Source organism: Silurus meridionalis, chromosome 27 (genome assembly GCF_014805685.1).
Source record: "Silurus meridionalis isolate SWU-2019-XX chromosome 27, ASM1480568v1, whole genome shotgun sequence".
Lineage (NCBI taxonomy): Eukaryota > Metazoa > Chordata > Actinopteri > Siluriformes > Siluridae > Silurus > Silurus meridionalis.
In genome coordinates this window covers 4,507,317-4,531,731 of record NC_060910.1, presented here as the reverse complement: position 1 = coordinate 4,531,731, position 24,415 = coordinate 4,507,317, and the positions used below count along the sequence as shown (strand labels likewise).

The following is a 24,415-nucleotide window of genomic DNA, read 5'->3' as shown; positions in this document are numbered from 1 at the left end:
CAAATATCAGTTTATCCAGTTGTTTTTCGCTTTTAACCTGTAGAATTACCCGTATGAAATGATTATATTAATGCATATAGGTTTATAATTTATATTATATCTTTCTTTTCATCACTGATTGTGGAGATCCAGGTGAACTGAATTTGGTAGATCGTGTCACAAAACTAAAAATAAATAAATAAATAAATAAATAAATAAAGAGAATTTAAAAGAGTGGATCTCGGTGGTATCTGGCAACCCTGGGGAGGTGGCGCGTCGCTGGGAGAACCCATGCGCGCCGCCGCCGCGGTAATAATAATGCGCTTCAGATGGAGGCGCGCACGCAGCTTTCTCGCGAGCTCTCCGACACGCACACCTGCCGCCGGGGTAAGTGCCGAAGGTTTTGACACCCACACACCCACACACCCACACACACCCACACACCCCAACACCAAAACCAACACCAAAACCAACACCACGGATCCTGCCGCAGTTAAATCACAGCGGAGACAGGAAGATGTCTTCCATGTTACCTGCGGGATTTACGTATTGTGACGTCATTAAACAATTAAACCATCTTGTTTAAAAAAAATGCTTTTTAATAATGATTGTGTTGGACTTAAATGTGCACTAATTGCCCCAGACACTGATTTAATTTATAGGCCGTGATCAGGGCATTATTATTTCTCTGTAACAATTATTATTATTATTATTATTATTATTAATATTATTATTATTATTATTATTATTATTATATAAACGGGCACGCGCCCGCGCGCACCAAGGCGACCTGGGCACCTTTCGAGAGAGAGAGAGAGGTCTACCAAATCACAACTCAAATGCTACACTCATGCTTATGACTTGATCTTTATACATCCTTATGAACATGAATAACCTAAAGAGCCATGAAAAGCATCAAGAATGATGAAGATGCATTTGGATTGTAATTAATACAGTCTACAGTTTGCATTTCATTCTACACCCCTTAACAGTAATAAAATTGTGATGAATGGATATTCAGTGGCACCCAGATGAGGACTGGTTTCTTTCTAAATCTGGTTCCTCTCAGGGTTTCTTCCATATAACCATCTCAGGATGTTTTTCTTTGGCCAATTTCACAACTGGCTCGCTCTTTATGGGTAAACCTATTAGCCATACCTCTAGAAACATCATTTGATTATAATAATCCTATTCCCATGTTTGCTCTTGAAATTGAAGCTGTTTAATGAGTGTTGTTTTTGGTACCTTCTCACAATCCGGGTGTCGCTCCTCAGGTTTCTTAGCTACTTGATATGATATTGTTTGATATTTATTCATACCTCAGCGTGAGTCCTCTACGATACGATATAAGACAATACCATTTAATAAAGTCTGATCAAAATGTAAACAGTATTGTTTGGAATCCTGGATAAACCTGGTGTTGATTCCTAGTGCACGTCCAGTTCATCTTATCTTCAAACACGACCAGGACCACATCTGATACATGCATTTTAGACATGTTGAAAATCAGCATTCTTAGGTAGAAATTTATTCTAAAATTAAAATAAAATTCTGCCTCGGTTTCATCAACAGGTTTTCGTTACCAATAAAACGATTTCCTTCTCCCTTTCAGATGAAGATGAACTAATCTCTGAGCTGAAGCCTGTTTTCCAACCCCAGCTGTATGGGTCGCCTGGCTGCGAGACATGGAGTGTGTGTTTCTCTCCGGATGGTACACGCTTTGCCTGGTCCGCGGGTTACGGGATAGTGAGGGTGCTGCCATGGCCTCTGCCTTCCAACCTGTAGGTGATCTTAAGATTTTAAATGAGTGCTGAGTCAAGAGATGATCTATGACTTTGCAGTGTGGATTTATTTCCCATTTTCTGCCAAACCAGAAAAGTTTCATTGTAATTATGTGCCAAATTCAGATGCTGTACATGAGCTTGTGCTTGGCTTCTGTGGGTGATTACTCTTTTGGGGGGGGTCTAATGCTGTTTCATGCATTCTTTACACTGCTAAAGAGTTGGATTGTCATTTTAAACATGGCCCAAGTTTTAAAAAACGGTTTGGATGTTGGACTAATACATTCCTTCTGGGTTCTTATACGTTTCTGAAAGTTTTTTTCCTTGTATCGACACCTCCCCTGGAAGAGAGCACACCCACCACCATGCTTCATTCGTAGCCCTGCGCAAGAACCTGTTCGAGAAGAATGTCTGAGGAGTGTGTTATTGAATGTGAGGGAAGGAGAACCTTGTTCAGTACTTACCACCTAGTCCTGCTGTTGTTTCTTGATGTTTGATTTCAGACTCGGGATCCGATTCTGGATCAGATATGTATAAGATGTGCCAGAGTGCATTATAGACTACGTCTTTGGATACAGTAGCATGAAACTTTTCCTTCACTTGAACTAGGAGACCCAAACCTGTTCCAGCATGACACTATCCCTGTGCACAAACTCCACAAAGACTGTTTTGCATGGGTTGAAGTGGAAGATCTCCTACTATAGAGCTCTGACCTCAACCATATTGAACACCTTTGGGATGAATATGAACGCTGACTGCACCACAGGAGAACCTCCTCACCTTCTCACCTACATCAGGACCTGACATTACTAACACTCTTGTGTCTAAATGAGCACAAATCTCCACAGGCACACTCGAGGAACATCTTCCCAGAAGAGTGGAGGAAACTATAAGAGCAAATTGGGGCTAAATGTGGAATGCGCTGCTCAAAACCGCATACCATACTTATGACCAGGTGTCCGCAGACTTTTGGCAAGATAGTGTATGTCACCAAACATATTTAATCCAGATAAACACTAATATATTGGCTTAGAGCCAGAAATCTCCAATCTGTTGACCTAAAGCTCCATCTAGCACCTTGAACATTTGATCATTTATCTCTTTGTGGACTTCTTAAATAATTTTGTATAACCCATGCCCTAGAAAATATTCCAGGTTGGAGGTGAAGAACCTCTGAGGAACCTTTTTAATTTGGGTTATTTATTTATTTATTTTGCAGTCATGCTACAGATTCTGGGACTGCAGAGAAAGTTCTGGATTGCTTAGACACTGTATGGGGAATGGCATTCGGCCCAAATGTCTCAAACCAGGTGAAATCTTCCCGACTGGATCGAAAAGGCCAAGAACTGCTGCTAGCAACTGGCCTCACTAACAAGACGATCAAGGTGTGGGTCGTCTCCAGTGGTGAGTTGTTGTGTTTTTTTTTTTTTAAAAACACAACCTGCAATCAGCCCTGTATGTTTATTAGGTGTGTTCGATTTGAACTGCAGGAACAGGGTTTGTCCTGACTTGGTGTGAACGAACCTTGGACTCGGTCCCATTTTACATGGCAGTCTTGATTGCCCTGTTAAAACACGTACTGTGTTCACACGCTGAACACGGTTAGCAGTCCACTTCTTTTCTAATACTGTTTTTACTTTTAGGAAAGTTACTGTTCAATCTGACCGGCCATCAGTCGGTCGTGAGAGATTTGGTCTTCACTCCAAATGGGAATCTCACACTAGTGTCAGCATCCAGAGACAAAACTTTGAGAGTTTGGGACTTGTCAAAGAAAGGTAACTTCATCTGTCTTGATAAAGCAAACCATGAATGCCTGAATGCTGTGGACGATGGATGTGCTGAGCTTCTCAGTAATGGACGAATTACACCATGTAGTTGAGTTGAAGTAGAGCTACACTGTGTAAAATATTACTCCAAGTGTCCCTTGAGTAAAACTACAAAAGTATTTGCCTTCAAATGTACTTAAATATCCAAACTACTGATTTATTATAGCTATAATGTTCCTATCAACTCGTGTGAAAAGGCTCTGTCACACAACAATCTATTAATAGAATGATATTAATAAGTCAAACGCTGATTGGCTTTCAAAAAAAAAAAACATTTATATATTTGTTTTCCTGTTGCAAAGCCAAACACTAATCCAAAAACCAGCCAGCTAGCAAGCTTTCTAATGCAAATAGCAAGCTAGCAAGTTTATGGTTAGCTAACAACATCTGATGACAGCCTTTTATTGTAACAGTAGCAAGCTTGGTTAATATCTGAATAATAGCTCGCTTTAGCTATTTTATGGTTAGCAAAAATAATCTACTGACAGCCAAATTAAAGCTAAATTATAGCTAGTTTAGCAAACACTTTTCCTCTTTCAGGTTATTTCGAGAGACAATTTGTGCATAAAAACAGCAGCTAACTAGCATCTACAGTGTTTTGTTGGCTGAATAAACACTATATACGTTTCCTCATTCCCTGAAAATGTATTGTATATAAGTTATTGTTGATATTGCTACATAGCATGCTAGCTTTATTCATTTGACCAGTATTTTAGTGTAATAATGCACCAGTCTTTCCCTTATTTCTCGTTAATGACAAGTTCAGACATGTCGGTGACCCTTGTGCCCCCTGGGACTCGTTAATTTTTGCTCATTTCATTATCTGATCTCTGCATCGCTTATACGGTTTTGTTTGTTTGTTATGTCCAGGTCCACCATCCCGAGTGCTCACTGGTCCAGAATACTGGGTGTACAAATGCGCCGTTTCTCCCGATAGCAGTCTGATCGCTTCGGTCTGTAACCTCGACAGTGTGAGTAGCTTTATTTACCGTGTTTAATACGTTTGACTAAAGTACAGCTGTGCTAGTTCAAGTGCTACAAGTCTTAAGAGGAAGAACGAAGTGCTGATTTAGACTTATAGTGCCTGAACTTTGAACTTTCCGTTAAAGAACGTGGACAGACGTGTGTGTGGTGGGGGAGGGGTTTTTGTACTTATTAAACATTATGTGGGGAAAAAATTCCATAAAGTGGTACGAGAACATTTTCACATAGAGAGCTAGAAATCAACATACACGTTATTGGCAAAAGTATGCGGACCCCTGGCCAAAAACATGGTACAGGATGTGGTTATTGAGCATCGCATTCCACGTTTAGTCCCAATTTACATTTATGATAACCTTTACTCTTCTGGGAAGATGTTCCTCTAGATTTTGGAGTGTGCTCATTCAGACACAAGGGTGTTGGCAAAGTCAAGTAATGATGTAGGTGAGGTGAGGAGGTCTGGGGTGCAGTCAGCATTCCAGTTCATCATAAAGGAGTTCAATAGGGTTTGGAGGTCTATAGCAGGAGATCATTTAATCCAACTCGTGTAAAGCATATCTTCATGGAGCTGGCTTTTTGCACAGTGGCATCGTCATGATGGTTTTCGGTCTCCTAGTTCAAGTGAATGGAAAATTTCATGCTAGCACATCAAAAGACATCCCATACATTTGTGTGCCTCCAAAGAACCACAGTCAGGTTTCCCAATACTATTGGCCAAAAAGTGTGTTATGTACGTGATTTGCAGTAGAAATGGACACACACATGCAAATATACTCTTATTACTTTATTAAAATGAGTCTACATTAAATTATAACATTTATAAATGTAAGTCTAGCTACAGTTTACTGGGTCACATTTCCAGGATTCCAGGAACAGATGCTTATGACTGGACAATGTCCTTCTTCCAAAACAGAAAGTCTATCTTTGGAGTCTTCGATCCTTCACTTTCGTCAGGAACCTGAAATACGATTGCGAGCGCTCCATGGTGTCCTGCGATTTCTCCTCCGACGGAGCTCTGCTTGCCGTCGGCTCTTATCACGCTGCGACAGGATGGTGGCTGGACCTGTGGGATCCCTACACCGCAGATCACCTGACCAAAGTGACGTGAGTGAGACCGTTGTTAAATGAGCGGTTTGTCGTTTTTAGGGCCTTCGAGGTGAATCGAATTAAAACCTACAACAAATTTCGCTGTTGCTTTTAATAACATTCAAAGCCAATGTGCTTCTTTATTAGTTTACACTGTATATATGACGAGTTGCCTTTTAACGAAAGAAAGCATATCAGTGAGCTGGGGGTGGAGCTTATTTCACAGACAGAAAAATGGCATCGATAGCCTGGAAGTTGAGATTGCAAGAAAAATATTGCAAATCGGACAAGATGACTTTAAAATAATGAAATTATGATTCACACTGCTCCTGTTTCCTGACTCAATGTGAATCATTGCAGATTTGAAATGCCAAACTCTGGTTACATCAATATAGTTGATAAAATCCTCTCAAAAAAGAGAGGATGTTATCAATTTATTTATTTTTTTTACTTTTGGTTCTATCCCTAATAGCTAGGTAGCTATTAAATAGCTAGGTAATATCAAAAATTTTGCGACTAGTTCTGTTTACAAAAAAGAACTTTATTTATCTATGTTTACACACGATCACCTTTCAATTTGCAGACGTGGTAACCCACGTGGTCAGAACAGCACCAGTCAATGTCATTTAGTCTCAGCTTTTTGATACCACCTCATATAACTTACTGTAATTTCCGGACTATTAAGCGCACCCATATATAAGCCGCACCCACTGAATTTTACAAAGATTTTTATTTTGAACATAAATATGCCGCACCTGTCTACACTGAAACTAATGAACTTTACACAGGCTTTAACGAAAGACAGTGTCTGTTACACGGCTTGTATCTAAACAGTAGCCGACCAAGAAAGTCATTGTTCACTGTCTTCCTCCTTCCTTTCACAACTATTTCTCTCAGGAGTTTATCTTTTGGCATCGTCGTGCGTTTAAAAATCACCATTGGTGAAGCTTTTCTCCCGATGCCGTGCAGCTCAGAACACAGGTGAAGTGCGTTTTTTCATCAGTGGGAGCGCATCTGATTTAATATAAAGAGTTTCTTTGGTTCACCTAAACCCGTTCTGCAATTTCATTGGTCTAATGTTATGGGGCTCAGTTTTTTGTCTTGAAGCTTGTGAAACCGGGAAACCCCCCGGAAAAATCCATAAATTAGCCGCTTCAATGTTTAAGCCGTTCAAAGCGTGGGAAAAAAGTAGCGGCTTATAGTCAGGAAAATACGGTAATTACATTTTACTCAACTACATTTATGATTCAATACATGTACTTTTTACACTCCACCATATTTTAATTGACAGTGACCGCCACCAATCACAGATATCGCCATTTACAGGGTACTTAAGGTACTGGATACAATTTGCGCCAAATAAAGCTTTTCGACATTAAGGCGAACATGCTAAATGTAAGGTGTTTCACCAACACATGTCTTGGTGTTGATTACGAGTGCACCTTTGAGCCCACGTTCAATAAGAGTCAAATACTCAAGTAGTGTTCAAATCAGATACTCTGAAACTCAAGTCATTACTGTAATATCCTGAGATACACCTTTATTAAATAATTGTACGACTAATAGCTTCATTGCGCTTCGTTTTTCTCCACAGGGACTGTGACCTCTGCGTGTCCACGAACGTCAATCTGCTGACGGCTTTGACGTTTTCCCCTGTGTTTCCTCATCTGGCTTTCAAAGACTACAAGTAAGATGGATTTATTAATACATGATTTATTACCTCTACATGTTAATTTATGCAATATTATAGTTGGGTGTCCACCCGTGTTAAGATTCGATGTGCTTATTGAACATCCTATTGCACATTTTGTGCACAGGGGCATTGCCATGCTGGAAAATGTTAAACTATAGCATCCAAATACATCCTATAGTTTTTGTCCATATGGTGTATAACCAGTCTAAACGAGTGTTCAACCAAAAACCTAATATTTAATGACTTGCCCATTTTCCTGCAGAACTTTTCTTTCCTAAAGTGTTATGAACCCATTTCACCAACAATAATGTTAACACATTTGGTGTTCTTTAAAGTGACTTTTGTATTGGACGTGCACGAGCAAAGCATCGCGAAAGTAGTTCATCTCTTGACTCTTCTAGTCCGAGTTGTTCTTTCAGTAGTCACGTGACTCCCATTTACGCTATTGAGTGGTTCTCTCGTCCATTGAACACAATAGATCAGGTTTTTTTTGGTCCGAATCAGAAGATGCATTATCATCTCCCCGTGTAATTTTCACTATTGGAATGTAGATGTGTTGGGGATCTGCAGATTGAAAATGTAACATTTTATATTATTTCTGATCAAAGGAACGGAATTAAATAAATGACTTAAATTTGATGAACGAGATTCACAGAACCAAGTCGCTAAAACGATCCGATCTTCTAGTACACGGTGTTAAATGCGGCCTGGCACACGCTCAGACATGCCTTCAGTGTGACATGAGCACATTTATCAGACATGGTCACGTTCTCCTTTTTAACGAAAGACTTCCTGCCATTGTTTGACAGGGCATTACAGATTTGGGACATGGAACAGGACAGACTGGTTTTAGAGTCGGATCTTAACCGAGCCAGCGGACTGTGCTGCGGCTTCCACCCACAAGGCAGCGCCATCGCAACAGGGTAACGATTCCAACACAATAACACTGTGACTCGGGGAAAACTTCAAACACATTCCGTACATTTTTTTTTACAGATCTTAATTACTCTGTGTGTGTTGCTAAAGCAGTGAATCATTTAAAGGGCAGTTACAGGAAATATCTAGAGGTTGAGTCAGCGGAAATATGACCTAATTTCACAAATCTTGTGTAAACCAAAATAATTTAGAATTTGATTATTCTTAAAATTCAGCCTAAAAAAAAAAGCAGTGCAATTAACAATGTTACACATATTTAAATTAATTTTTATATTAATCGTTTTGTCCAGAGCGAATCATCCGTCTCCACATCACCCTGTCCTCCACATCTGCCTCTTTCAAACCAACCACCTGCATGTCTTCCCTCACCACATCCATAAACCTCCTCCTTGGCCTTCCTCAGCATTCTCCTACCTTATTCTTCTTATACCCCATGTTCCTGCACACGACCAAACCATCTCAAACACGTCTCTCACCTCGTCTCTAAACCGTCAAACTGTTGTCTGTGGGACAGAATGTCATTGTGCTCAGTTAGCCATTTCCCCAGTTGGTTTTTGAGCGTGTACTCGTAATTGAATTAGTTATTATTGTTAAAAAATTTTATAAATACTCCAATTGGTCATTATCTCTATCAACAAGTCGCAATCAAAAACCAATTCCAGCTTAGGTTGTCTTTTATATACTTTTCTAGCATCAAGTATATAGACTCACGCAATAATAATAATAATAATGGAAGGCCCCGACTTAAACGAGTTCTGTTCTTGTTGTCAATCATATTCATTAATAACAGTTTTCCAGATGTTTGTTGCCCTGTCCCAGATTTTAGAGACATGCAGCAGCCATCAAATTAAAAATGAATTTTTCCTTTAAAATGGTACATTCCCTTGTTTTCTATGTAATATAATATTTTGTTTATAATAGAAATCCTTTCATACAGTGTCCCAACTTTTTTGGAATTAGGGTTATGTCAAACACAAGATTTTAGCTGAAAACCTTTGGTGTGTGTGTGTTGGTGCTAGGTGTCGAGACGGACATGTGAAGTTTTGGAGAGTCCCTTGCCTGGTTCCCAGCCTGCGACATCTATGTCGTGCCACGCTCAGGTACTCGGTGTCCACCTTCCAGGTGCAGGCTTTACCGCTCCCCAAGAAAATCCTGGACTTCCTCACGTACAGAGACCTTCCTAAGATCAAGATCCTACACTGCACTGAACATCGCAGCTGATGAAGGGGAGCGTTTTGAGTTGTGGCTGGGGGGACGGGAGACCGTTTTTTATTTATTTCAAAGCTCGAACAATGTGGTTGGTGGAAGAAAAAAAACTTGCACAAGAAGAAAAAAAAAAAAAAAAGACGGGTTTAATAAGAACAGATTTATTTAAACTATTATTATACATTATAGCACTGCTGTAACACTGGTATATTTGAACAAGGTTTATTTTATTCTATACGCTTTATTGTCTGATTTTTGGGCCCTAGACAGGAAACTGTGTGTGTGTGTGTGTGTGTGTGTGTGTGTGTGTGTGAGATAACTGAACTAGCCATCACTGACCACTGTATCTCTAACTGCCTGAAAAGCAGCCACCATTGAACTCAGCTGAATCTTCTCACTGGTACCAGAGGCCAGGCGATACCTGAAAGGTGGGATGGGGAAAGAGAGATTAGTGAGAATGTGGTACCAAATGCAAGAAGGGTGGAAGAGTGGGAGATTAAAGAAAAAGAAAAGAAAATGAGTAACGGAACAGAAAATGAAAGTGAGACACCGTGAGAATAAAAGAGACAGACCATGAGAATGAAGGAAGGAGGAAAAAAAAAAAATTAATGCATGGCCATATCCACAGTAGGGTTGCAAAATTCCAAAACTAGAAACTTTCCGAAGGAATTAATGGGAATAAACGTGGAATTTACAGAACATAACACACATCATTTCTTGTATCCTGCACATAAAAAAAAAAAAATCACTCTTGGCAAATATTTGCATAAATTACATAAATATTACATACATTGGTTTAAAATTTCCTTGTGCTTTGTGTAAGTTGTGCAACAAAATTACACTAGCAAATCAAAAATTTAATAAAATTGGCATCTTTGAAAAATCTTAGTTTGTATACGTCTGCTTATGACCAAACAAAACGCTTATATTTGTTTGAATATAATAAAGTTTATATAAACTTACATAAATTCCCTAAATAAAGTTCCCATAGAAAGTTTGTTCGCATCCCATCCACACTAACACTTTTTCGTTTTTGGGAAACCTTTGGGGGAAAAACGATCGTAAAACGATATTGTGTACGCGGAGCAGTTTTAGACGAAAACGCTGTTTTTAAATTTATTCTGATTAGATATACCCCATGTCCTTTCTCTTACCATGTCCAAACCATCTCAATCACACCTCCCTCACCTTGTCTCCAAAATGTCCTACATGCGCTGTCCCTCTAATAAACTCTTTCCTAATCCTGTCCATCGTTGTCACTCCCAACAAAAATCTCAACATCTTCAGCTCTGCTACCTCCAGCTCCACCTCCTGTCTTTTACTCAGTACCACTGTCTCTAAACCATACAACATCTCAGGTCTCACCACAGTCCTATAAACTTTCCCTTTCACAGATACTCTTCTATCACAAATCACTCCTGCTATCACTCTTCTCCACCCACTTCACCCTGCCTGCAGTCTTTTCTTCACTTCTCTAACACACTCTCCAATACTTTGCACTGTTGATCCCAGGTACCTGAACTCCTCCACCTTCTTCACCTCTTCTCCCTGCAACCGCACCTGACTTTCATTCCCCTTCTCTCCAGTGCGTACCTCCAGCTCTCCTCCACCTGCTCCCTACTCTTACCACAAATCACAATATCTTCTGCAAACGATGTAACCTTGAGACAATGGGAAATAATGTTGAGGAAGAAGGAACAAGAGAATAAATGAGAGTATGGAAGAGGGACGGTGTGAGAACAAACAAGAGATTAAACGAATGAAAGGATGAGCCTGAATGCCTACCATTGTTCTTTGAAATATAGGAACAAACGATGCAACTTTGTTCTTTGCCACCTGAAGAACGTGTAAAAGAACGTAAGTGGTACTCACTCGATGTCTGCCAGTTTAATCAGCAAGCCCATCCGGATAGCAGGAGGAAAATCCACTGGCGAAAGTGAGATCAAAATAATTTCAGCTTCATCATAAAACGGTGTCGATCGGCTCAGACAATTTGTGTATTGATTTTGTTGCTTTTGCACTCACGGCCCGTGTCTCGTTTAGTGTCTCAGACACAGTTGTTTCTTTTCAAATGGTTCAATTGCTCACTAATACAACACATTCCAGATCGGCTATATGGAGACAAGTTTGTGGACAGCAGACCCAAAGATGCTTTCCACACACCGCCTTCCACATTCAGTATAATAAATATTGTAATAATAAATAAATTGAAATACAAATATAAATTAAGATAAATATTTTAGATAAAGAGATAGTTTAAAAAAAGTGCAAATTATTGAATCTGTAATAAAAAATAAAAAAAGGAGTCAGATGGAGGTGTTTAGGGCATTGGACTTTGGATCCGAAGGTCATGAGTTCAAATCCCAGTCACACTAAGTTGCCACTCATGGGCCCCTGAGCATGGCCCTTCAACTCATAGCTGCTCAGTTGTATGAAAGCAAAAAAATGTAAGTCAATTTGGAGAATGGTGTCTGCTAATTGCCATAAATGTAATGTAATGTAAAGTAATGTAATATCAGAGCTCTATAGCAGGAGATCTTCCACTCCAACCCATGGAAAGCACATTTTCATAGAGCTGGTTTTGTGCACATTGTGGGAACAGTTTGGGGAAAAACCACATCTGGCTGGAAAAGTCAGGTGTCCCAGTACTTTCATCCACACAGTGAGTTTGTGCGAGTCTCAACCCGTCAATTTTAATTATTTCTAGCTAGAAACCACAAATAGGGCTGGACAATATACCGCCATCACCCATATCCGAGATCAAAGAGTTTTTTTTTTATTTATTGTATTAATTACAAATTAAATTGGACTAAAAGAAAGAAGCTGATTACTTGTTTTTATATTTTCCAACAAAATATTTAAAATATAAAAAAAAAAAAAAAGTGCAATCGATATATTTAAAATCTTACTATCGAACATACTAATGCAGACAACTAAGCAGATTTTCTTCATGTAATTACATGTAGCTCTTTGGAAGATTGTGTGTATGTATATGAACGAAGGGAAAAAGGGTGTAACTTGAAATTAAATTAAAGTAAAGGGTGAAATATTGGACTTCAGAACAGAATGTTAAGAGTTTCAAATATTCCACTGCTGGGCCCTTGAGCAAGGCCCCTAACCTTCAACTGCTTTGTTGTATGAGTGAGACTGACCTTCAAGCTGTTGAGTGCGAATGAAAGCGAGGTCATGATTACCGTCCAATTTGGGAGTTTTGTGTATATAGAAAGTATTAAATTTTACAGATTATTTAACTCTTACCTCTGTGTATGAGAAGATGCAGCTCGGTCAGAATGTCGTGCAGCGCTAAACCTTTCAGAGTTTTCAGCTGAAAGATTTCTGTGAGCACTGCGTTAAGGAAAAACAAGGACAGATCTTTAAGGCGTTAAGTGCAGAACCTGGAAAGGCGTTAGGGATACGGTTATACGCGGTGGTGAAGTCTTTGTTCAAGGCCCAGTCCAGTATGTTGGCGATGTCTGAGCGCAGAGGATGTCCTGTGCATGTGTAAACCGTCTCTTCAGTCACCTTCCCGTAGGCCATATGAGTGCTCTGGAACGACGACAAACATGAGGTTTTTTTTTTTTTCCCCCGAACTGTGAATTTTGTGCACCGTTACACCTCGCTGTAATTGTTCACATGTTGCTGAGGTATAAAAGGAGTCAAACACTCTAAGGTGTGTCCTTATGGGAAAATAAAGGGGCATCATTTTATGTCGATAGCGACATGCCTCGGATTCTTTTTTACACTTATTTCTAACTCGCACCTGTAGGATGTTTAACGATCGCCTCATGTCTCCTGTTGACAGCGTCACAATAGCCTTCATGCCATCTGGAGTGATGTCGATGCTGAGAGAAACATACAGAGAACAAAAAAAAAAAAAAGAAGGTCAACTAAAATATTGATGAATATTCTCACAAAGTGTCAGGAGCTGCCATTTTACAAACAAACAAACAACTAATAAATAAATAAATCAGTATTTCAGAATTATTTCTTTTTCAAATTAGTTGTCTTTCTAATGCGACTCGTTACCGAGTCCAGAACCACTTTCACGGACGGCACCTTTAACGCCAGTGTGAGATTCCGAAAAGCAAATACATGCGGTGAACTTCACCTCTCGTGCTGGATGACATGCTCGATTCTGGGGATCATCTGGCTCTGGGACAGAGGACCAAAACGGAAGCGTGTGCATCGTGACTGCAGCGCAGGGATGATTTTGGACAAGTAGTTACAGATCAGACAGAACCGAGTGTTCTCTGTAAACTTCTCAATCACTGGAGGGAAGGAGGGAGGGAGGGAGGGAGGGAGGGAGAGAGATTAAAAAAGAAAATTTTTTTTTAAAAAGACAAGAGACATAATTCAAACACAGATACAAAGCAAAGGTAAGAAGAGAGAGAAAGAGAAATAGTAAAAAAGAGAACAGAGCCGGCAAAAGGGAAGGAAAAGGAGAGACGAGAGAAAAGGAGATACGATGAGGGAGATCGAGACAAATATGGTGAGGCAGAGAGACAGTGATGAACAAGGATCTGAAATCCGTCCTCTCCTCAGTACAGTGTGTATGTTTTGGACACAGGGACATGTGGAAGCCCAGCAGGTGAGCTGGTAGAGGGGCAGATGGTTCAGTACCTCTCCTTAAAGCGTTCTGAGCGTCCTGGGTCATGGCATCCGCCTCGTCCAGAATCACCAACTTCAAACCTTTCCTACACACACACACACACACACACACACACACACACACACACACACACACACACACACACTTTATCCACTTAATCAGACAACAAAACAAGTGAAAGATTGGTGTAAATATGTTTATAACAGTGTTGTATATAGTGATGCTCTCGTACGGGGTGCAGGGAAGAGCAACAGTTTACATAAAAATATTTGCTCGTATTTTTAATCATTTCTGAAAGTATTTCATTATTTTTCAACCGCTCTATTTACTCACGTCTACATATTTTGCTTATTTAATCGTCTACTTAATTTACATGCCTTTTTAATCTCGGGAAATGACGCAACGGAAATCTGAATCCTGGTCCGTAATTCTGCAGAAATACATTGTTCAAGCAATCTGCAACGAAATTGTGCACCAAAAATGTGTGCGCATTGTGAGTCTCAAATGACAAACCTTACATTTACGTACTCACGATCCCACTGGGGCTGCTAAACTCGCACCAAAACTAGCACCATTGACTGTCAGCAAAGATCCAAGTCAACCATCAATCACTCATAATATTTACAAAAACATGGCATGGGTGGAAATTGTGAAAGGAATATATATATATAAATGTGCAATAAGCTCAAATGTACTGAACATCAAAAAGAGGGGGGAAAAAAAACAAAAAACTAAATAAAAAATGCCTGTTTCTTACTTGAAAATGGTCCTGGTGCTGGCGAAGCTAAGGATGGGGCCTCGAACCACATCTATACCGCGGTCATCTGAAGCATTGAGCTGCAAAAAGAAGGGGGTTTTCTTAGGATGTCTCTGAATCTTCCCCTCAATTGAACAAGAGACCCAAACCTGTTCCATAAAACCAGCTATATGAAGATGTGCCTCAAATGGGTTAGACTGGAAGATCTTGAGTGGCCTGCTATAGAGCTCTGACCTCAACCTTATTGAACATGATGACTGCACCCCAGATCTCCTAAACTCACTTACATCAATTCCTGGCACTGAAGCTCCACAAATCTCCACAAGCACACTCCACAATCTAATGGAACATTTTTTTCCAGAAGAGTGGCAGATATTATAACATCAAATGGGAATATGATTATGTGTCCACAAACTTGTGTCCATATAGTGCATATTTACACAATTATCTTATTTAGAAAATGATATTTTTCCGCAAATAAATAAACAGAAACGTTATTTGACATTTTGATATCTACAGTAGCATTAACGATAAAAGCCTGTCGTACCTCCAAAACCATAGAGTTGAACTCTTTATCCTTGTACAGCTGCCTAGCACAGGCTAAAATGGTGGAGGTTTTGCCTGTTCCTGGAGGCCCGTAAAACAGCAGGTGAGGCAGACGGTCTTCCTGATGAACTTCTGAACTGAAGACAATGAAGATGCAGACAATTCATAGGAGGAAAAAAAAAGATGTTGACAGTTCTACTAAAAAAAAAAACCCAGAGTATTTATGAATTATTTTGTTTGCCCGAAAATTCATGTATAATTATGTGTATGATTACTTACTTGTACTCAAAATGTCCTGATGTGAGATCAAATCATCCAAAGTCTGTGGTCTGTACTTTTCAACCCTATGACAAGAAATGTTTTAGATTTTTTTTTAAGTATTGTTTTAAATATTCTATTTGATTGCTGGAACTATCTGCAAATATTTACAGCGATAGTTTTTCCTGCTTAATGTCCGCTGTCGTTACAAGAGCGGCCTCTAGAGGCAAATCACTGACACCACGTGCTTGTTTTTCCACATGAAGTCTGTGTATATGCCAAAATCACTATATTTATTAGCTATAATTTATTAATAATATACATCTATTTATTCATAAATATATTCAGTATGATCTAACCGAGCTATCGGTAAAATTCGGTCGACCTCTACTTAATATCCGTATTAGATATCCTGACCTCTCTTCGTCTGTAGTGTTCCAGTTCAAACAAAACCATACTAAAGTTTTTAAGTTCTAGCACAGTCAGTCTGGTGCCCATTTTGGCAAACCTCCTAACTTTTTATATTGAGAAATCCTGTCAGTTGAATGAAAAATACGCCACTCGTCCCAGAAATAGTCCTTTTACCTCATCAGCCTACAGACCTTCTGCTCACAAGATGTTTTTGTGTTTCCCACCATTCTGGGGTTTTTCTTTTATCTCATCAACATGGTGGTTCAACCTGCAGACCTTCTGCTCACAAGATGGTTTTTGTGTTTCTCACCATTCTGGGGTTCTCCTTTTATCTCATCAACAAGGTGGGTAAACCTGCAAACCTTCTGCTCACAAGATGTTTTTTGTGTTTCCCACCATTCTGTCAACCTTGCAACGGTTACAGTGACAGAGCGAGCGTATTTATTCACATTCTGGTGGTTATTGTTTCCACACGATTGGCTGATTAGATAAACGAATAAATGAACAGGTGTTCCTCATAAAGGAACGAGTTTAATTCCATTTTACATGAACATTGGATTTCTTGTGCGTTTCTCGGTCGGCTTGAGTCATAAAGGTTCACACAGTATTGTACATTGTGTATATATAGGTGGACGATTGACGAATGAAAAACACACCACTCGTCCCAGAAATAGTCAGGGGGTTTTCCTTTTATCTCATCAACATGGTGGTTCAACCTGCAGACCTTCTGCTCACAGGATGTTTTTTGTATTTCGCACCATTCTGTCGAAACGTCCAATTGGCACCAACCACCATGACACGGTTACAGTCAGATCACTTTTATTCAAATCCTGGTGTTTAATGTCAACACTGTCTTCAGCTCTTGACCTGTAACACATATTCTTTTGATGAACGAGTCACTAAAATGATTGGCCGATTAAACCAATGTATAAATAAGCAAGCGTTCACAATAAAGTGGACGGTTGGTATGAATTACATTTATTATACATATTTAAACAATGTACCTAACTAAATAATGAGTCAAATGGATCTGAGGAGAAGAGTCAAATGAAGAAACATGTAATCTCGCGAGATTTGACAACGAGACTACATTATCCACGAACGTTAATTTGAATAGATTATGCACAATCAACAAGCATAAGCTACAAGCACGAAAGTGTTTAAATATTCAAGGGATGTTTATTCTGTCCTAAAATAAACACAAATGCTTTTTATCCATATTCCTAACAAATTCAGCGTTAATGGTAAACTGTCCAATCAGAGAACTGGAAGGGAACAAAGCAGCCAATCACGACACAGAGTTCAGAAGACTGTCCAATCAAATAGCAGAAGGCGGGTTTCGAGGAAATAAGGTCCAGAAAACAAAACGAAGCAGAACAAATAGACATAAAACGTAACACAGTAAATTAAAATATACGTTTAGATATTAAATTCTGCATCTTATAATTAGCCGAAGCAACTGCTTCTTGGACGTACATTATGTTTATACATTTAAAGCAACTTTAGCTCGGTTTTCATATATTTACGCTTACGTTACATGCAGTGTTATTTTTTTTAAACTCTTACCATGGCAGATTCCTGCTCTGAAGAGGCGCCTTAGTTGTGGATGCCATTAAAAAAAATTTTATATATATATCCGTTTATTCACAAGCGACACACTGCAACGTGAGATCTATTTTGGCGCGTTTTCTGACAACACTTTTACGTCAGTAAGAACTGCTTGACGGCAGCTGAGTCATCCAATCACGGCTGCGGAGCGAATGGGTTGCCACGCCCACTGAAATATGTGGCCACGCCCACTCGACTCTGTCAGAACAGCATGAAAACTCAAGTAAAATGTGGAAAATAAACACACACACACACACACACACACACACGAATAAAAAAATAAATGTACAAATTCACAGAAAAAATATTGCATGTATCAAACGCATAAATACATTAATAAATAAATTACATTTTGGTAAATGAAAAGGGCATCATTCATTTATTGTATTATTATATTTAATATTTTAGTGCATATATCTTTTGTTTATTTTTATCTTATCGTGAATTATTGCTACATTTACTTTATTTCTGTATCTGTACATTTGTTAATTTATTGCACATTTTCTTTCTTTCTTTCTTTCTTTCTTTCTTTCTTTCTTTCTTTCTTTGTCTTTTTTCATTCCCCATACTAAAATACCATAAAAATTAATGCATTTACATTTGCACATTAAAATAATGAACATAAGGCATTACAATATCATGTTTACAGTAATGCATCTGTATAATAAATATATTTTAAAACACATAAAAAAACTGTTTAAGACTAATTATTAAAAAATAGCAAAACATATGACGTTGGATTGATATGAAAATCGGATCTAGCTGGAATTTGTCAAATGGAAAAACTTTAAGCATATTGGTATAGCAGTATTTCTGTCGATATTATAGCAATACATTTTTTTTAAATATATGTTAAATAAAAATTTCCATATATTGAGAAATATTGAGGATTTCATCTCTAGGTTTATACCTCTCCTTTTTTCCCCTCCATGTTTTTGGGTAAATGATTAATTCTACAACAGTGTCACAGCTGTACAGTTTATCTGCCACTTTGTTTGTACAATCTAATATTGTAATATACATTTTGGATTTATTGTTTTATATTTTTTTATTCAAACAGAAGCCAAATCTGCAAAAAATATACATATGTATCTAAACGCAATGAACAAAACTCTCTTATTTGATCAGTTTTATTCAAATTAAAATAATTAAACACATTTAACAGTAGAAATATTTGATATAACTATTTTGATTATAACAATTGTTATGCTAGTTGACGGTTCTGTGGGTGAAAATGTCCATCTTTACATCACAAAAACCTTGCCCAAATGATCTTCAAGCACTTTTTTTCAAACAAATAAATAAATGACACATTCACCGATTTCCAGTGGGTTTCTGAAAGCTTGAAGTTGTACACCCACGCTGGTAGTGGTTCTTTACCTCCGCTCCAGGTTCAGTCAGTGGGAGGCCACACACCTGCTGGAGCTGCATGTGTTTCTGCCAGACTGAGAGCTGGGAGTTGAGTTGTAGTGGTGTGATGCCTGCTGGGTTCGGGTGAATCAGTGCCAGGTGTGTTCTTCAGGTATGTTCCTTTGTCCTGGTGCCTGGTGAACTGCCAGCATTCTCTGCCAACCTTCATCATGATTCTATCTCCACCAGAACACACATACAGTAAGAGGTAGCGGCTTGTATACGACAACATGAGCAGGATCCTTGATTCCTTATGTTCCTTCATTTCATATCTCACACCTTACATAAGCTATTACTAATAATTATAGACATAATATTCCATTTTTTTTTTTTAGAAACGTTGGAAAAACACAGCTTTTTTTTTACATTTCCAAAAACTGTGTAACTGTGAGATGCATGTGACAAGGTTTACCTTCTCTTATTTATGTCGGTCTTCAATTTTGTTATAAAACAGAACCGGCATTCACATGGGCAAAAAAGGTCATTTTGCTCAAATAAATGCTGGTGTTTGCACAGTATTCAATACCAGGATTACAGCAGACAGCAATTTGAGCACCTGGAAACATCAAAAACATCACTTTTCCATGCTTTCTCTGTGTATTATGTGTTTAAAGTAAAGTTACATAAGAACTGTTGTGCTCTAAAAATCCTTTCTAGGAGCAATAAAGTCTTTATAAGAACTGGAAAAAAACGAAAGCTTTGTCTGAGCTTTGTGCAGCATTGGTAAGACTTAGGTATACAGGTGCATCTCAATATATTAGAATATTATTAAAAAGTTGATATTTTTAGTTATTCAATACAAAAAGTGAAACTCATATATATATATATATATATATATATATATATATATATATATATATATATATATATATATATTTAATTAATTGCACATTTTCTTTCTTTCTTTCTTTCTTTCTTTCTTTCTTTCTTTCTTTCTTTCTTTCTTTCTTTCTTTCTTTCTTTCTTTCTTTCTTTCTTTTTTCATTCCCCATACTAAAATACCATGAAAAAATTAATGCATTTACATTTGCACATTAAAATAATGAACATAAGGCATTACAATATCATATTTACAGTAATGCATTTGTATAATAAATATATTTTAAAACACATTTAAAAAAAAAAAACTGTTTAAGACTAATTATTAAAAAATAGCAAAACATGACGTTGGATTGATATGAAAATCCAACGTCATGTTTTGCTATTTTTTAATAATTAGTCTTAAACAGTTTTTTTTTTAAATGTTTAGAAATGTTTATTTTTTAATAATTAGTCTTAAACTGTTTTTTTTTTTTAAATCGGAAAACATTAAGCATATTGGCATAGCAGTATTTATATAGGATATAAATACTATATCCTATATAAATACTATATCCTATATAAATACTGCTATGCCAATATGCTTAATGTTTTTCCGATTTAGACACTGAATATATATGTTTTCCGATTTTTAAGGATTTTGACACTGAATATATATATATATATATAGCTAGATCCGATTTTCATATATATATATATATATATATATACATTTCAAAGGACTAGCAGTTATTGAAAGATATTCAAGGCCAGAGTAGTGATATAGATAGACAAAATGCGGAATTAATGTTACCACCATGAAGTTGATTGTTTTCTAGAAAATAGACATTATGATGTGTTTTATACCAAAGATTCAATTTGAAAGAACATCATACCTTTAAAAAATTACTTTTGAGGGTCATCTGTAAAAGTTGATGCAGCTTATTACATGAGACATTACAAAGCCCTTAAAGACACTGAAGTCTTTAATATCATTTTGAGAAAAACCCATGCAGGATCCTTTTGTCAATATACAACAACTTTTTCTTTGACAAAACAAATATATAAATGTACAGATGTCGCAGTATTTTCATTGAAAAAAATCCTCTCTCAGCATGAATAACAGCTTTACACACTCTTCACATCTGGACATTTTGTTTTTCTAAACATTCAGCTAAAATACTTCTTTCTGGCCTTGTGATTCAGTTCATCCCAGAGCAGTTCAGTGAGATTTAGGTGTGGTGACTGGGCAGGACGTTCCAGGATAAAAAAACACTCCAGCCAAATATTTGCTCTATAAATAACCACAGAGCTCGGACTTACGCTTCAGGTCGTTGTCTTGTTGTATGATGAATGAGATGCAGTTTCAGATGGAATTGCTTGGTGCTGAAGAATGGTTGCCATGTTGGTTAATTTACCCCAGAATATGTCTCCAACCTTCTCTTCTCTAAAACACCCCCCAATCCTTTAGGCTTTCACTTCCATATTTAACTGTAGGGTTGAGACAGTCTGCTAACATCTTCTCTCCTGTTACACATCTTATAGAAGTTCTTCTGTTGGAGCCAAAAATATCAAATTTGGACTTATTTTTTCCAGAACTTTCTTCCACTCATTTAGTGTCCTTTTACTTAGATTGTTATGAACATAAGGAACATGCAAGTGTCTCAAAAAAAATAAAAGGTTTGTAGTCGGACTGGATAGGATTGTCTTCCAAATGTCTTGAAGCATTTTGGGAAACAACTCAAAGGTAAAGAAATAAAGGCTACACAATACCTATTATGTGTTTTTTTCTCTTGATGGGAATAGGAGGAAAGGTTTTTTTTTTTTCTTTTTTCTTTTGGAAGGTGTCATTATTGGACACTGATTATTTGCTGTATCCATGGTTTAGCTTGATCAGAGAAACACTCTTCCTCTCGCTGCAGGGCCTGATGAACAACATGTGTTCACCTCAGTTTGCAGAATGATCACCATCAGCATCTCCAGCCTGGAGAAACTCGGGTCCAAATATCCCACATCCAAGGAACTGATGCAAAAAAAAAAAACACATTGCATCCATTTCATCATCCTCCATCATGTAGATCAGGGGTCACCAAGCTTTTTAAAACTGAGAGCTACTTCTTTGGGTACTGATTAATGTAAAGGGCTACCAGTTTAATACACACAGTTTTCAGTTTGATCTGAAATAACAAATTTGCTCAATTTATCTTTTATTATATGTTATTATTAATAATAAATGATATTCCTCTATGTGAAGACACTGATCATGTTAATGATGTCTTATAATAATTATCAACAATGATTTAACAAAGTAGGAAACAGATATTTTTAGAAAAGGCCCACGGGCGACTCATGTGGGCACCATGTTGGTGACCCCTGATGTAAATTCAGGGGTAGATTCAACCATTTCTGTACTTCTTAATGATATCCACACATCTCTGCACTGTTATAGGCTTTATATTTATTCACTGTACATATGCTTACATATATATCACTTCCTGTAAATATGCGACATATTTATCTGCACTTTTGCACGATTGGTACATTTTGCACTTCTGATAGATGCCAAACTGCATTTCGTCGCTGTGTACCTGTACAATGCAATGACAATAAAGATCTATCTATCTATCTATCTATCTATCTATCTATCTATCTATCTATCTATCTATCTATCTATCTATCTATCTATCTATCTATCCACCTGACTATCTATCTATCTATCTATCTATCTATCTATCTATCTATCTATCTATCTATCTATCTATCTATCTATCTATCTATCTATCTATCTATATTTGTTTACTGCTCATCACCACTAGACACAATGTTATATTTATTATACAGAATTTGTACATTGTTTTAACAAATTGAATGGAGAACAATGTTTGATGTTTGATGGGATTAGTAAGTAAAGGTTTTTTTTTCTTTGTGTATAAGATGCCATTTTGGACACTATGATTATTTGCTGTATCCATGGCATGTCCTGGGTCAGAGATAACAGGCCTCTGTCCTGCTACATGGCCTGATGATTAAAGCTCAAATAAACGACCAACATGTATCATAGATAAACAAATAAATAGGGAGGAATAAGGAATTAGGAGGAAACCACGCGCATTAGTATGAAGAGGTTGCCCGAGTTCATTGAGCTCAGAGCGTTTTTTTAGATGCGGCGCTTCTCGCGAGACGTCACGGGAACTCGGTCCGGTGGTCACGGCGGCTCAGTCGCTCCATCGCTCGGTTCTCCGACACCTCCGTCCACCACCACCACCACCGCCGTCGCTGCGTGCCGTGGGGTTGATTGACAAGCCAACCATGCTGGTGCGGCCAGGGAGCGCCGGGATGCTACCGAGGTGGAGGAACACCTGCCTGCAGAACACCGCAAAACGCACGCAGCGCGCATAGAGACCTCCAGCCTGCTTTATTATAGGAAGAGAAAAATGTCTTGGAGCGCGCAATGGACGGTGATGGTCGCTGATGCTTATGACACCGCACTGAAGATCTGATACCCCCCTCCTCCTCCTCCTTTCACCACCATCACCACCTCGATCACCACCTCCATCACCTGCATCACCATCACCCCCATCACCCCCTCCTCTCCACACACTCTTATTTCTAGTGTTATTATGGTAGGCTGATGATCAAGCAAACGGCAGCAGAAGAGGATGGAATCGCCTTTCACGTAGAGCTTTCCTAAAAAAATATATATATATTTTCCTTTTTTTTCCTTTCTTTTATTTTTTTCTTCTTTTCTTCCATTTGCATGCGAGACCCCCTTTTTTTCCCCCTTCCCTGACGCGCATGGACTGAAAGAAAGTATCCATCATCAGGATCATCCTTCTTTTCCTCCTCCTCCTCCTCCTCCTCCTCCTCATCTTCATCATCATCATCCTCACCATCCTCGAGAATCATAAGGGGGAAAAAAAAAACAGTAAACAACAACAACAACAACACGGACTCGGCACATGATGGACGAGGAGAAGATGACGAAAAGCGAGGAGGTTCACCTGAGTTTGCAGAAAGCCCTGCAGCAGTGCGAGCTGGTGCAGAACATGATCGACATCAGCATCTCCAGCCTGGAGGGGCTCAGGACCAAATGTGCCACATCCAACGACCTGACGCAAAAAGAAATCCGCACGCTCGAGGTAACAGGCCTTTCTTTCTTAAAAAAAAAAAAATGAAACCATCACCACCATCACAACCATCATCATCATCATCATCATCATGCCAACATGTTCATCACCAACAGTACATCCACTTGTCCCTCATCATCCATCATGTAGGTTCAGCATTTATCTACTGCTCAATGTTTATATATATATATATATATATATATATATATATATATATATATATATATATATATTGGTGTATATGTGGGTATATGTGTATGTGTGTGTGTGTGTGTGTGTGTGTGTGTGTGTGTGTGTTTGAGTGAGTGTGGGGGGGTAATAAATGAAGAAGCTGCAGTGAGGCGCATTCTGCAGGTGGTGCATTAAAAAAAAAAAAAAAAGGAAAAAAAAGAGGTGCTTCAGT

The 24,415-nt window shown here is 38.2% G+C and overlaps 3 protein-coding genes across 3 annotated transcripts in view; 2 read left to right on the top strand and 1 right to left on the bottom strand.

Moving 5' to 3' along the window:
* The first annotated feature begins 220 nt into the window (after nucleotides 1–220).
* wsb2 (WD repeat and SOCS box containing 2) lies at nucleotides 221–9,723 on the top strand. Its single transcript, XM_046841558.1, has 9 exons — nucleotides 221–366; nucleotides 1,592–1,760; nucleotides 2,980–3,164; nucleotides 3,404–3,535; nucleotides 4,457–4,557; nucleotides 5,481–5,671; nucleotides 7,248–7,340; nucleotides 8,156–8,269; nucleotides 9,302–9,723. Exons 1-9 carry the CDS (start codon nucleotides 309–311, stop codon nucleotides 9,501–9,503), a joined length of 1,245 nt encoding a protein of 414 aa, XP_046697514.1. The 5' UTR covers nucleotides 221–308; the 3' UTR covers nucleotides 9,504–9,723.
* rfc5 (replication factor C (activator 1) 5) lies at nucleotides 9,634–17,791 on the bottom strand. The gene is given in 12 exon segments (XM_046841559.1): nucleotides 9,634–9,909; nucleotides 11,361–11,415; nucleotides 12,747–12,824; nucleotides 12,905–13,034; nucleotides 13,249–13,330; nucleotides 13,597–13,756; nucleotides 14,109–14,182; nucleotides 14,855–14,934; nucleotides 15,402–15,523; nucleotides 15,526–15,537; nucleotides 15,680–15,744; nucleotides 17,636–17,791. Coding segments are annotated over 12 exon segments (1,002 nt in total). The 5' UTR covers nucleotides 17,683–17,791; the 3' UTR covers nucleotides 9,634–9,812.
* A 5,684-nt stretch (nucleotides 17,792–23,475) lies between these two features.
* Nucleotides 23,476–24,415, top strand: part of ksr2 (kinase suppressor of ras 2) — a 104,590-nt gene continuing 103,650 nt past the window's right edge. Inside the window, 1 exon segment of the mRNA XM_046842066.1 lies at nucleotides 23,476–24,024. Within this exon segment, the coding sequence (XP_046698022.1) occupies nucleotides 23,845–24,024 (180 nt within the window). The 5' untranslated portion in view covers nucleotides 23,476–23,844.